At 35.7% G+C, this 13,490-nt stretch overlaps 4 protein-coding genes, 1 non-coding gene and 1 pseudogene across 6 annotated transcripts; 2 read left to right on the top strand and 4 right to left on the bottom strand.

The window, feature by feature from the left end:
• Positions 1-5: 5 nt before the first annotated feature.
• On the bottom strand, positions 6-3,102 carry LOC110415282 (DNA-3-methyladenine glycosylase (MAG)). The gene is made up of 6 exons (XM_021426878.2): positions 2,747-3,102; positions 2,348-2,419; positions 2,088-2,211; positions 1,569-1,639; positions 490-547; positions 6-389 (listed from the first exon to the last, which is right to left on the bottom strand). The coding sequence occupies exons 1-6, from the start codon at positions 3,065-3,067 to the stop codon at positions 226-228; spliced, it is 810 nt and encodes a 269-aa protein (XP_021282553.2). The 5' UTR covers positions 3,068-3,102; the 3' UTR covers positions 6-225.
• A 1,361-nt stretch (positions 3,103-4,463) lies between these two features.
• On the top strand, positions 4,464-6,353 carry LOC110415013 (uncharacterized). The gene is made up of 3 exons (XM_021426477.2): positions 4,464-5,628; positions 5,724-5,803; positions 5,903-6,353. Exons 1-3 carry the CDS (start codon positions 5,230-5,232, stop codon positions 5,994-5,996), a joined length of 573 nt encoding a protein of 190 aa, XP_021282152.2. The 5' UTR covers positions 4,464-5,229; the 3' UTR covers positions 5,997-6,353.
• LOC149527249 (uncharacterized) lies at positions 4,748-5,203 on the top strand. The gene has a single exon (XM_089783297.1). It carries the CDS (start codon positions 4,748-4,750, stop codon positions 5,201-5,203), a length of 456 nt encoding a protein of 151 aa, XP_089639423.1.
• Positions 6,354-8,352: 1,999 nt separating the features above from the next.
• TRNAS-GCU (transfer RNA serine (anticodon GCU)) lies at positions 8,353-8,434 on the bottom strand. The gene has a single exon. It is a non-coding gene; the product is annotated as a tRNA-Ser (tRNA).
• Positions 8,435-8,618: 184 nt separating this feature from the next.
• On the bottom strand, positions 8,619-10,526 carry WCRKC1 (WCRKC thioredoxin 1). Its single transcript, XM_021426786.2, has 5 exons — positions 9,992-10,526; positions 9,811-9,885; positions 9,278-9,344; positions 9,169-9,186; positions 8,619-9,079 (listed from the first exon to the last, which is right to left on the bottom strand). The coding sequence occupies exons 1-5, from the start codon at positions 10,294-10,296 to the stop codon at positions 8,981-8,983; spliced, it is 564 nt and encodes a 187-aa protein (XP_021282461.1). The 5' UTR covers positions 10,297-10,526; the 3' UTR covers positions 8,619-8,980.
• A 1,462-nt stretch (positions 10,527-11,988) lies between these two features.
• On the bottom strand, positions 11,989-13,154 carry LOC110415754 (uncharacterized; annotated as a pseudogene). The gene is made up of 3 exons (XR_016351132.1): positions 12,886-13,154; positions 12,718-12,791; positions 11,989-12,624 (listed from the first exon to the last, which is right to left on the bottom strand). The product of XR_016351132.1 is annotated as an uncharacterized LOC110415754 (transcript).
• Positions 13,155-13,490: the final 336 nt, after the last annotated feature.

Raw genomic sequence — 13,490 nt, 5'->3', positions numbered from 1 at the left:
AAACTAAGGCTTAGGTCATATAGGAGCAAGACATTGAGAAATTTCTGTTTGCTTTATAGGCTTTCTTTATTTACAATGCTTTGAAACATGTTTCACATATCACACTTTCCTGTACTCCAATGACAAAGGAAAACAGAAAGAGATTGAAAACAGTTCATATGAATATAATTTCCTGTGCTCAATCCCAACAAGGAGTCCCCTTACCTGCCAAGAATTCAAGAGTAGCTAGGGAGACCTGAGAGTGTTTTTAGGAGCACTTATCCAAGAGGTACCTGCAATGGCAAATCTCCACAAGGCGCTAACGTGCTCAGGTAAAGCATATTCAATGCCAACACGAGGACCAACTACTATCTTCTCTGGCTGTGGCCCATCTAAGAGTTCCAGACCACCTATCCACATTTATTGAATATTCTATTACAGGACTGCACTACACGGTACATAGATTTCACTGGAAATTAGAATCATGGTACATTAATCACAACTAATTACCAGGAGTGTAAAGGGGATGGTTAGACCATTCTGTGGAAATTCCAAGTGCCTGACCAACCTTCATTCAAATATAAGAAATTAATAGCTCACCAAACCTGCATTACCCAAAGAGTTGATAACTCTGTGCAGTAATAGTTCATAGAAGTTATTTCTCTCATTGCTGAGTTAAAGAAATTTTAATACAAGAAAGACTGGAAAAATTTGCTACCTAAATATTGCCATTTTTTCCTTGTTAATTGTTAGCAACAAGTAGATGAGCGACCAATGTTTCAATCTAGAAAAGAAAGAACTTCCTCACCTCATTGCACATTAATGGTAAATCCTTTTCATAGAACTTCTTTCCCAATTGATATTTCATGAATGCCTCCTCATTTTATTAGCTAGAGTGATGATTTTTATTTTTATTTTTGGCTAAATGACTTGGAAGCTTGAAATGAAAATATAAAAAAAAAATCAAAAGTTAATTTTCCATCAATGTTGAAAAAAGCAGTTCAAAAGATGAATGCAAACTGAGAATTACATATGCACATGAGTCGGCAGAGATGATCTTCCTGTGTGCATGCAGGCTTGCCTGCAAAATACTTATAGAGATATGGCACTTTCACTTCTTGAACATTCTTTTGTGAAACCATTAAAGCCTTGAAATTTTGGTATCTTTTCAAAGCAGTTTGAGTCACTTTAACGCTGCTTCATAGGAAAGCTGAGATTGATAAATGCAATATATTTTTTGCCTTCCATAACACTTCCATTTCCTTTTCATCATCCAATTCTTACGTATTGAGCATGAACTTTGTTGCAATAGCTCAAGTTACTAACAAATTCAATTTGCATTTATGTGATCCAATGATATAAAGCATAAGACTTAATCTTTGTTTAAGGAAAAATTCATGTGCTAATTATCCCAAACTAATATTTAAAACATATTTATGCTAATCAAACCAACAAAACCATCTCCCAGATACAAGAACATGAAATTACCTTCCGTTAATACTTTTCACAAAATCTTCAAACAATTAAGTAAAACAGATAGGAAGATCAAGCTATTGCAAAAATAAAAGGGGGAAAGAATCAGCGCTAACCTTTCCAGGTCCAGTGAGAAGAATAGGTTTCTCAGTTTGCTGACCTCGGCGCTGCTGAATGGTCTCTAAACCTGCGAAGGCGTTCATATATTTCAAGAAAAATAGCCTTTGATAAATACTATACTGGCTTTTCAGACTCAATATAGATAGCATATAAAAACTGAAATTGTAATGAAGGGCAGAAAACCAGAAATGAAAATTCTCACTAAATTTTGTCAAGACTCCACGCTTTCTCTGCTCATTTTGCTATTAACTACCAAGTTTGAAAAAGTTCTCAGATATTTAACAGTAGAGAAAAATATAAGGTATAAGTATTTAAAAACACTTTCTACACTTTCTATGCAACTGCAATTCTGCAAGTAACTGAATCAGGATGATTCAGGGCTTGATTATCTTTACATTCACTACAACTAAAGGCCAAATAAGGTATAAAGTATAAGAAATAGCAATGTAACAGAAAATAATACAAGTGCATATAAAAGCTAAGAGTTAGCTAGCTATAGTAATACAGCAAATTACCGCACACTGGGGCACATGCTCGTATTAAGACTGCAGCCCCAACTCCTTCCTTGTCAGCAACAACATTGAGCATTGTATGAAGACCATAGCAAAGATAAACATATGCATGCCCTCCAGGACCAAACTGCAACAACCCCATAAAGCAAATCAACAAATATTACTCAATCAACAGAAATAATCATAAAACTCTCAAGATATTAATGAACAAGAATCCAAATTAGCAAGCACATGTAAAAGAATAAAGAAGTAGCTAAACTTACAACAGGGGCTGTCCTTGCTGTGATTCCAAACCTACCATGACAAGCTGAGTCATTTGGTCTATAAGCCTCTACCTGTCAAAGCATAATAATTGAAATTAAAAAACACATGGCAAAGAAAATCGAAAGTAAAAAAACAAAAGAGAAACTTTGGTAAAACCCCATTAGTATATAAATATATCTATAGCCTCGAAATGAAAATTTTAATGAGTTTCCTTCAATTTTCCTTGGTTTTTCGCAGAAACAAACAAATGGGCATTTAACCACAAGTCAACTACGCCAATTAATGAAAAAAACTCAGCGCCAAAAAAACTCCAAAATTCGATCTTTCGTTTCTATTTTCTCGAGAAAAAAACAGAATTCGGGAAAAGAGATCAACAGAAAAAAATGCTCACAATTTACCTCAGTAATCTGAAGAACAACGTCATCTCTCCTTAAAAACTTGCCAAGCAAACGTGGCGCCAAATCAAGAGCGTCAATCTGAAAGAACCCGGGGGACAGTATCGTGGTTTTGGGAAAAGAAGGGTCAGAAACTGGAGAAGACTCGATTTTGAGTCTGGGTTGAGGCTGGGGTTGTATTTGTCTGGGTTTGGGTTTGGCCCTAACGGTCACTGATTTGGAACGGTGACTCGTCCGAGTTTCCAGGTCATTACTGGATTGACTCGGTTGGATTGATCTATTGGGTTTTGAAGCAACTCGTTTGAATCGGCGAGTTGGGTTCATTTGGAGGCAAAGTAAAGGAGTTGAAGGAGACCAAAAGGAAATTGATTTTGGTCGGAATTTGAAGTATAGAGGGGCCGTTGAATGTTGACCTCGGTTGGGTTTTGGCGGGTATTTGTTCATACATTGCAATACTTGTGGGTATTTATTTAAACAATTTTATCATAATTATTTTATAAAAATATTTATTTAAACAAAGTATCACTAAACATCTTATATTTATTATTAACGGACTCTTTGGGTATCCAATGACATAGATGTCTTTTTTTTAAATGACATAGGATGTTATTTTAAATTAATTCAATAAAATTTTTTCTTTATACAAAAAAATTTATATACTTATTTATGCAACTAAAAATTTAATTTATTAATTTATTTTAATTTTTATTTAATCATTATTTATTGAAATTTCTTGATTTTAACTTAAATTATTTGAGTAAAATACTCTTTCCTTTCTAAATTTTTATTTAAATTTTATTTATTAATTTTTAAAATAAATATTTCATCTCAAAAAAACTCTTTTGCTAAATGCATAGATTTAATCGTTAGTGAATCGTTAATGTTTTTATTAATTTAATAAAATAATATTATTAAAAAATAATTTTATTTTTTATTCATTTTAAAAATTATTATTATATAATTTTATTAATTTTTAAAAAAAAAAGAACTCCAGGAGAGCTCAATTGAGGCTAGCAAGGGAGCACCGAGGAGCTTGATTTTGGGGCTTCCTTTAAGAACTCCAATGCTCCCTACGAGAGTCCGATCAGGATTCTAGTGCTCTCAAGGGGCATCGATCTGATGTTCTCCATGAGTGGTCAACTAATACGAGAGAAGCCGTCAATCGGCTTGAGAGAAAGAATCAATAAAAAAAAAGAGAGTATTTTAAATAGTTTATATTTAATATTAACATAGTTTAAATATTTAAAATTAAATATTTATTTTAAAAATTAATAAATTTTTATGTAATTTTAATTAAAATTTAAAAATAAAAATGTTTTACCTAAGACATTTTTACAGAAATCTTGTCTTTTTCTTTTCTAAGGTATAATACTTAATTTTTGAAAGATTATATTATCCTACATGGAATGCTTCATTGTTCTTAAATAATATGAAAACAATGAATAAAAAACTTCTAAACAACCTAATAATAAAACACATTTAATCTATTGTCACGTAGAGACCCTCATAAACATTTTTATTGATACAATCCGAATTTTTTATTTTATTTTTTTAAAAAAAAACAACCCAAAAAAATTAAAGAAATTCTTTAATAAATCCAAAAAGAAAATGAAAATAAAACGTATTGGACAAGGTGAAGTGGTGACGTACAACGTGGAGATTGGGTCTCTTGGACCGCTTGGCCTAACCCAAACTTCACTCACGAACAAGAAAGAAACCCTAAAAACAGATTCAGTTATGGTCTTCCAGATCCTTCCAAAGGAAAATAAGAAAGAGAGAGAGAGAGAGAGGGAGAGGAGATTTAGTTTAATGGTGTTTTTTGGTGTATCCCCAAAACCACCGCGGACGCCCACATTCTAGACTCTTCCTCACCGCGAACCCTCCAGAGAACCCACCCTCCCCTTTCTCTCAGCTGCCTTTATAAACTTCCCTCAATCAAAGCCCCGGCCCAGCACGTAACACTCTCTCTTTCAATCTGAACACCCCATTTTTTGTTTTTTCTCGATGGCCAAGTACGGCGAAGGTGACAAGCGATGGATCGTGGAGGACAGACCCGATGGAGCCAATGTCCACAACTGGCACTGGGCGGAAACCGATTGTCTCCCATGGTCTAAAACCTTCTTCACCAAATCCCTTCCAATCTCACCACCTCGACGGCGAAGCCAATCTTCACATCAAGACCAAGAAGGTCGAAAAATCGACGGCGAAGCCTACCTCAACGTCCGGAAGGGTAAAATTATTCCTGGATATGAAATCAGTGTAAATTTATCATGGGAAGGCGAAGCCAAGGATGGAGAAGGGAAGACGCTCTTGAAAGTTGACGGTAATGTTGAGATTCCATATATTTCGGATGAGAATGCTGACGAGGATCCGGAAGTTAAGGTGACGGTTAAAGATGAAGGATCCATTGGGAAAACATTGAAGGAAGCGATGCTGGCCAAGGGAAGCCTTTGGTTTTAGAAAAAGTGAGGGATTACGTTAAAACTATGGCGAAAGGAGGCCCCGCTAAAGATGAATTGGAAGCCAAGAAATTGGCTCCCAAAAACAGTAATAGTAGTAGTAATTCAGCTGGGGTGTCTGAGGAGAAAGTTGTGGTGGAGAAGGAAGTGAAGAAGGAAGCAAAAAAGGAAGGGAAAAAAGGGTTTAAGACGATTACAATGTCCGAGAAGTTTAACTGTAGAGCTAAGGATATGTATGAAATCTTGATGGATGAGAATAGGTGGAAAGGGTTTACGCAGAGTAATGCTAGGATTAGCAAAGACGTTGGTGGGCAGTTCAGCATTTTCGATGGGTCAGTTACTGGGAATAATTTGGAGTTGCAAGAAGGGAAGTTGATTGTTCAGAGATGGAGATTTGGGAGTTGGCCTGATGGGATTGATTCTACGGTAAGTTTAATTGGTCTTTTCTTTTGTTTGTTTTTAAGTTTTTGAGATTCAGAGAGTGATTGAATGATGGTTTTGGTAATGGGTTGTGATTGCAGGTAAGGCTTGTTTTTGATGAGCCTCAGCCTGGAGTTACTATAATCAAGCTCACACATACGGATGTTCCGGAGGAGGACAGGTTGGTTTCTATCCTTAGTTGTTTTATTGTGAATATGGCAAATACGTTACCGATTGAATTGGGTGATTGATTTTGGGTTTATGCGGATGCGTAATGCAGATATGGGAATGCGACTGTGGTGGAGAACACGGAGAGAGGATGGAGGGATCTTATTTTTAATAAGATTCGGGCAGTATTTGGTTTCGGAATATGATTTATTTTATTCCTAAATGAGGAAAGTCTTTCATTTTTGTTTCTGAATTCTAGAATTTTATTAAAACGTGTCTGTTTTCAGCAATTATTGTGACAGATTTGTATGAGCCAAACAAGTATGATTTTGGTCTATGGTTCATGGTTTTAAACTTGGAAGTTGGACTGAGAGTCAGCTCTGTCTTGTTTTCCAATATCTGAACTATCCCTTTAAACTTATAACCTTGACAATGACGAAACTGTTGTCTTACAGTGACTATTGTAATTCTATGCATTGGGTCCACTTGAGGACCTTCATCCTTGGTGTACTTTCGCAAGATCTTTGTTCATGTTAATGAAATGATGTTCTTAAGAGTGAAAATCTAATCACCTCGCAGGTTTAGTTCTCTACTATCTCTTTGTATTGCTCCTATGATTTGTCAGAATTCTGAAAAAGGTCAAATTGTGCCGTTCTTTTTTTTCTGTTAAAACATATAAGAACTGAATTGTATTAGGTCTTTATGGGCAAGTTGAAGTTTGTGGTTTGGTTGCCTATGGTTTTCATGTTGTCACAAGAAGTAGAGATCTGGTGCAATAACTATGGCACTCAGCTGGTGCATTTTCTAAGGATAATTTAATGATTTTTTGATTGTGTTAATGTAGTTTGAATTTGATTACTGAGCTCCTGTCTTTGCCAGAGGTATTGTCAGGCTAATTACTGGTCCAGTTAATGTAGGTTTTGGATAACTTATGTTTTTGGAAGCATTTCAATTGGTTTTAATTTTCATATCTGGAGCTTGGATCATAGTTACCATGAGTGGGGTGTATGGCTAGTTATTCTCTTTGGTTTGCTTGTTTGGGAATACAATTGAAAGCATGATATTATTTCTGTTGTCATAGTGTGCATGGTGATATAAGAGTTCATTATATGGGATTACTTGTGCTTATAATGAAATTTCTCTTGCACCTAACATGTTTACTTGTCCAAAGTGAAGCACTTTCTTATTTGTGCAAATTGTGTTGGCATTTGAAAGAGCATGAAGATAAATCTTAGGCCATGTAATACAGAGTGCTGTTAGCTACAAGACAGCGATTATGAGATTAGAAGAAAACCATGTGGATGGCCTTGCAGTGGTTTGGTTTAACTCCTGCAAACAAATGGATATTGAAATTGTTGTTTATCTTTAACTTTGATATCTGGATCCTTTACTGATAGTAAAGTTAATTGTAATGGAGGTTGTTGTTTGCATGTATTCATCCCTTTGCTAAGGGGTTATCAGTAAAGAGTAAAAGAGAGCTTAAGGTATGGGGATTAATATGTTTTTTAGTTATATCTAGTGTGTGGGCAGGTGAAGTAGCTTTAGGTGGTTATGTTAATGGGATGATCAACTAGATGTATAAATGAAGTAGGCTCAGTAGTGGACATGTAGCTTTAGGTGGTTATGTTGATGGGATGATCAACTAGATGTACAAATGAAGTACGCTCAGTGGTGGACGTAAGAAGATGGATGCAGTCTAGTGAGAAAAGACAATTTACATCATCAAAGTGCTATAACTAGTAGCATAGCGAGCATGTTTGCTCCGTTGCATGTGTTAGGAGTAAGTCTCAGTTTCAATTCTAGGGCAGTATGGTAAGGATTCTTTCCCTAGGTTGGACATGATTGTTGAGAGTTGCAACTTCAATTTCTGCCCCTTGTCAGGATTGTTTCTCATTGCCCTTACCCCTATACCTTTCAGCCTTTTAAAGAATTTTCTTCAGCACTATCACCATTATATATTTCTGCATAATACAGGGTCGACAGTTTTTTTCTTTTTTTTTGAGCTTGCCTGATGAAATTTTTCGCCCTAGAAAGCTTTGCCTAGATTGTATAGAAGGTAGCCCCATTCTTAGTCTTAGACTGTACCTCTCCTTTTAAGAATTAGCTTCTGCAGTTCCATTTTTCATTTTGTACTGTGATGTTATCAGCGGGTACTAATGATCAGTTGTCCACGTTTATATAGTTTTAGGTTGCAAGAATCAATGCCTTATTTGTGTGGAAAATGTCGGCACAAATGATGCAATACTAGAAAGCCGAAGGGATTGTCTTCTGGCTGGCCCTAGCAAGACTTAATCCTCGTAAACGCACATCGTGTAATGCCCATCACATCGAAACCTAGCTCCACTTGGCATGGCATCCTTAATAGGGAGATTTGTCTTTTACATTGTGTTTGCTAAAATTGAAAGAACATCAAAGGATTTTTAACTTTGGGTCCTTTGGAACTTTTTTCGTTGTGGCAGACAATAAAAAAGCCCTGTGGCGTGGTGTACTTAAGAGGTTTTTGGCCCATAGCATTAGTATTAAACTTTGATTAGAGAACTTAAAAATGAAAACAAGATGGAACGTCGCCTGAGAGATTCGAACTCTCGCGGGATAAACCCATGTACTTAGCAGGCACACGCCTTAACCACTCGGCCAAAGCGACGTACTTACTCATATGTTGTACTATGTATTTTAGAGTAATAAATGTCTCACAACAACTGCATGGCCACACAGGCTTTTTTCGTTCGTTTCTGGTGAAACAGTTTGGCTTGTACTTCTGCAATTTTGTTAGTTTAATGCGACCTTAACAAAAATGTTAAAAACAAAGAAACAAAGAAAACAATGTCTAGGTATTTCAACTCTAATATATAGCCGAACAAAATTATTATGCCACCGTAAGGCTTTCAAGTTTTAATTGCTACATTTAGAATGCATACAAACAATCTTCAAAGCTTTTCATACTATGGTACTTGCAGACATAAAAAACCAAAGTAGACCTCTCTGCACACAGCAATTGCAGCATACCATGGCCATGCTAATTTCATACATCAAATTCAAGATGCATCTATCCTTTATGCATTAACACTGATTAGTGGAATTATTTCTTCTGTACAAATATGGCTCTTCCATAGGAAGTGAGTTTCCTTATCATGGCAGAGCAGAGAAAGAGCTAATTCTACAGAGAAGAGTGACAGTCCCAGTAGCTTAATCATACAAACTTTTGGATCATTTGTCTCACTTCTTCAATCACAAGCCATGCCTTGTGTCCTCCAATTACTTCTTCTTTCATCTCTCCATCCTTCCATACCTGCAACAAGTTTTTCAGATCCTTCTGTCAATCTTTATAAGAGCGTCTCTTTTCATATCAAACCCAGATTTAATTCGTAGGCAACGCACCTGAATTGTTGGCATTTTCTGCTCAGAGAGGCATAAACAATCAAAAAAGAAATCATATCAGATTACGAAGAGAGAAAGAAAGTTTATACAATGCATATCATATACATACAGAGATGTTTCCCCGCTTCACTAGACTTTGAGGTACCTTGTTGACATCCACATAATAAAATTTGATTCTAGGAGGATTTAAAACAAAAAAGAACACGTCAAGAACATTAGCAAAAATAATTAAAGCAACCAATGCAGAGCAAAGCATTTCATAGCTAAACTAGTTTTTGACAAGGACTAACAGTTGGGCAGTGGATGATAGATGATTTAAGCTGATGACAAATACAATTACTCATCATGGTGCAGCTTGAACTTAACACTTCAATCCAAAACCTCAAGGTGACTGCCTTTTCATTGAGATGAAAAATGCTAGAACTCGAATGTAGGTTTTTACTCAAATTATCATCTCCAACCTTCCATATAGCCTAAAACACACATTGGTTGCCTTAGGTTGGGGTGTAACATATTGTGCAATTTTATATGAAGGGTAAGGTGGCCAAAAAGATCACATAATTAAGAAACGCATAGATTCCAAAACTAGTAAAAGATTTTCACAAACTAGAGTAGAACCTAAAGAGGGAGGAGGGAAATTACTTGGTATTATACTCAGCTGCCAATTTCTCCAATTTAGGCTTCAAATAGATGCATTTCCGGCACCAAGCAGCCATCCTATCAACAATAAAACAAAAGCAGGACCTAAACATTTTGCAATTCATGAAGCAGAGGACAAATCAAATAAAGATTAGATTAACAAAAACATGGCGAGCGAGGAAACCAGTCAATGAGAATAGGCTGGGAGAGCTCTTGAGCACCAAGCAGAATTTGATCAAGATGATCAGAATCGTTGATGGGTTCCATCTCAACCGCACTTGGTCTGGACAAATCGGGCCAAAGAGCTTCTACTCTCCAATCTCTCCTTGCAATATTCTTCTTCCATTTTCCATTCCTCCTATCAAACCCAAAATACCCACAATTTTTTTGCAACAACATACAGCTCCCATTGTTCCAAAGCTGCTGTTGTTGGTCCCTTTGATAGAATTCTCTGTACAAAATTTGAGAATTTGCTGCCAAAACTGACATCTTTTCTTTTTATCCTTTCTTTTGCTTCCAATATACTATTTCAAAGATATTTTTGATAGGAAATCAGATATTTAGGCAAAAGGGCATCTGGAAAAGTAGAAGAAAAGCATAACTGGCTTCGAAGGTTAGACCCTCGGGCCCTTTGTGTTTCCTTTTTTTAACACCGTTTGAGAGTCGGAAGTTGCGTTTCTGATATACTTTGTTTGCGTTTTGGCGTGGATTGATTCATTTGAAACGTTGGAAGACGGGGAGAGAGAGAGACTGTCTGTTCAAAGAAAGGCTTATCCGTAAGGTAAGGGAGGGAGAATGGGATGTGGGGACCACAATGCTATTAGACTATAGCAGCTAACTTTTGCTCTTTTTTCTAACTATTTCCAATTTCCTCATCTTTTGTCTTGTTCTTCCCTTCTCGGCCTTTTGCATCCTTTCGTGTACTGGTTCAACGTCAGCCACAGCTATTTTACTATTTTATATGCTTTTCTCAATGGAATTCTTTCTTTTTTATTAAGTTTTTTATTTATATATAATTAAATTTTTATCCCCTAATGAAAACATAACAGATATTATTTTTACTGAAAGTTTTCACTTCTTATATACATAGAAAATTTACGTAACATGATAATTAAAGACATATGATATGTCACGTCTTCAATTTTTATTGTGATTGTTGACGCGGTGCACTGTATCGTAAAAAATCTCACATCATTGGTGTTTATTGTGCCTAATCAGCAATTAAATTAAAAATTATGTATACAACAACAAGTGATCATTATTGTTATCGTAAATATGGTATATTATATTTTTATTACGAGATTTAGGTTTAATTGAGTAAAAGAAAGTAATAAGAATTTTTTTTAAAAGGTAAAAGAATAAATACTTACAAATAAAAAAACATACTTAATTAGATACAATAAAAATATAAAAATTTATTTATAAATATATATATAATTTTTTTTGTTTTAGCTTTTATTTTCTTTCTGAGTAATGGAAAATGGAGTAGCTAATTCAATTTTGATTTGTGCATGATAAGACACGATGATATATATTATTGTAATTTAATTAAACATTGCATTATTTTAAATAAAAAATTACATAAAAACCAAATGACTTGAAAAACAAAATAATCTAAATGGGGTCAATGAGATCCTGTCTCAACCGCACCAAAAGTGGAACTATTATAATCTTACGTTCAAGTGTCATCACATAAGTATATATTTCAATTTTATGTTCATTTTAATTCTAAATCAATATGACTATTTGTAAATATAAATTTTTTTAAAAGTTGAATTATTTTAATAAAATTACATTCAGAAATAAAATTATGCATAATCCAGTAATTTTCAACAAAAGTATTATTAAATTCAATAAAAAAACTAATTAATTAACTAATAAATCAATATAAAATCATATTAGAGTACTCACATCATGCTCGTGGTCATGATATCTTTTTAGTCTTAAGTTCGAATCTTATCATATGTTAGTTGAATGTAATTTTATACCAGTTTTTTGTCGGTTTATTCATTGATTTTTTGTATGAAATAATATCCATATAGTAGGTTATTATAATTATAATTTTTATAATTTTGTATATAAAGTAGTCCTACTAGCAACCAAATAGTCACTAATTTCCTTGCGACCTATAAAAAAGAAAGGAAATTGAAAACTGTGAAACAAACTACATACGTGGCAGACTGGCCAGCACCCAACATGGAAACTAATAAAAATACAAAGAAATAGCAAGGAAGCAACCGTGAACCGTGTCTCTGTTTCAATTTTGATTTCTGTCAAACCTATGCATCATTACAATTTTGATTGCTGTTACTATCAGTCTACCATTTTCTATTTACTACAGTTTTCCTTCCCCACTGCTTGCCTATCAAACTACAAGTTTCTGCTAAAGCTAATTCCATACTAGCACGAGTACTACCTCAGCAACTTTAATATAACAATGGATCAGTGTCTCTAAGCAAGCTGCTCATGGATCGAGCCTTGACCACTCGTACTCTCTTGTTTTCCCTCATTTGGTTGGCTCTACCAGCAAAGAATCCCCTTGGTTTCTGCTGGGGCAATTGATATTTCTCATCCTTTGCATTTCCAAATGGTGCTTGCACAAGCTGTGACCCTTCACTCTCATTTTGTTACACCTCCATCCCTTCCCATTCTCCCTATTGCACCTCTCAAAACCCTCCATCTCCCCCATCTCTCGCTTCCTTCCCAATGCATGCTTCTTCATGATCTGAATCTCCGTGTTTTGTTTTGTTTCGTAGCTTATCATTGCTACTCTTCTTTTCTTCAATGGAATTGCTCTTTCTTCCTCACACCAGTGCCCTACATCGTCCCGTATTAAACCCAACATGCGGGCAAAAAAACATTTTGATTTAAAATTTCAGAATGTATATGGACATACAAAATGTTGCATACCATTGTAAGATAGGGATGAAGAAGCTGAGCTTGAAGTTGGTGTCTGAGTCTGACCAAAAATGCCGTGCCCAAATCTGTACAAACATGCCCAAATTTTCAGCCGAATGTTATTACAGTAAAACGAAAACAAACATGAATGAAAAAGATGGAAACTTTTTAATCATTCACATCTCATTAGTTGACATGGACCAGCTATCTTGAGCATAAGAGCTTGTGCTGAAGATGGTGTCTTTGGAATCAGCCCCGTTGTCCAAGGAGGAAAGTCGGGCGTTGATTCTACTGACCATGACATGTGGCGCTTGTTGATCATGTAAAGAGGAGAAAGCGGATCAGAAGCGGTCATCATGGCTTTGGTGGGGAAAAAGGTTGGCTTTTCAGGCGGTGGAGAGGGTGGTAGTCGTAAAATGGAAGAGAGATGATCAGGTGGAGGTGAAATGGAGCGAGGGCCAGTGTTTCTGATTCTCATGTTGTGATGAAGGCTATGCAGCAAAAAAGTATTGTTTTTTGTAAGGCTGGGGACAATGTGTAAGGGGTCGATTTCATTTTGGGTTTTGTTTTTATATTTGCGGCAGAGGCAGGGCAGCGGGATCCTGACAAAGGGCACTAAGGCACGTTGCAAGTGTTGTACGGGATGGATTTATTTTTTTCCCAGGAGAATCACCCACGCTCTATTAGTACGCGTGTACATCCCCAGTCCAACCCACCATTGCCAAGTGCCACCAGAATCGGTTCTTGGGAGGCTCCAACGGACCTGTTTTAGTAAAATAAAGCAA

Source organism: Theobroma umbraticum, unplaced genomic scaffold (assembly GCF_002168275.2).
Source record: "Theobroma umbraticum cultivar Fairchild unplaced genomic scaffold, ASM216827v3 scaffold_147.0, whole genome shotgun sequence".
In the NCBI taxonomy this organism is placed as follows: Eukaryota; Viridiplantae; Streptophyta; class Magnoliopsida; order Malvales; family Malvaceae; genus Theobroma; species Theobroma umbraticum.
Note: the sequence above shows the minus strand (reverse complement) of the source record. Positions and strands in the feature narration are given on the sequence as shown.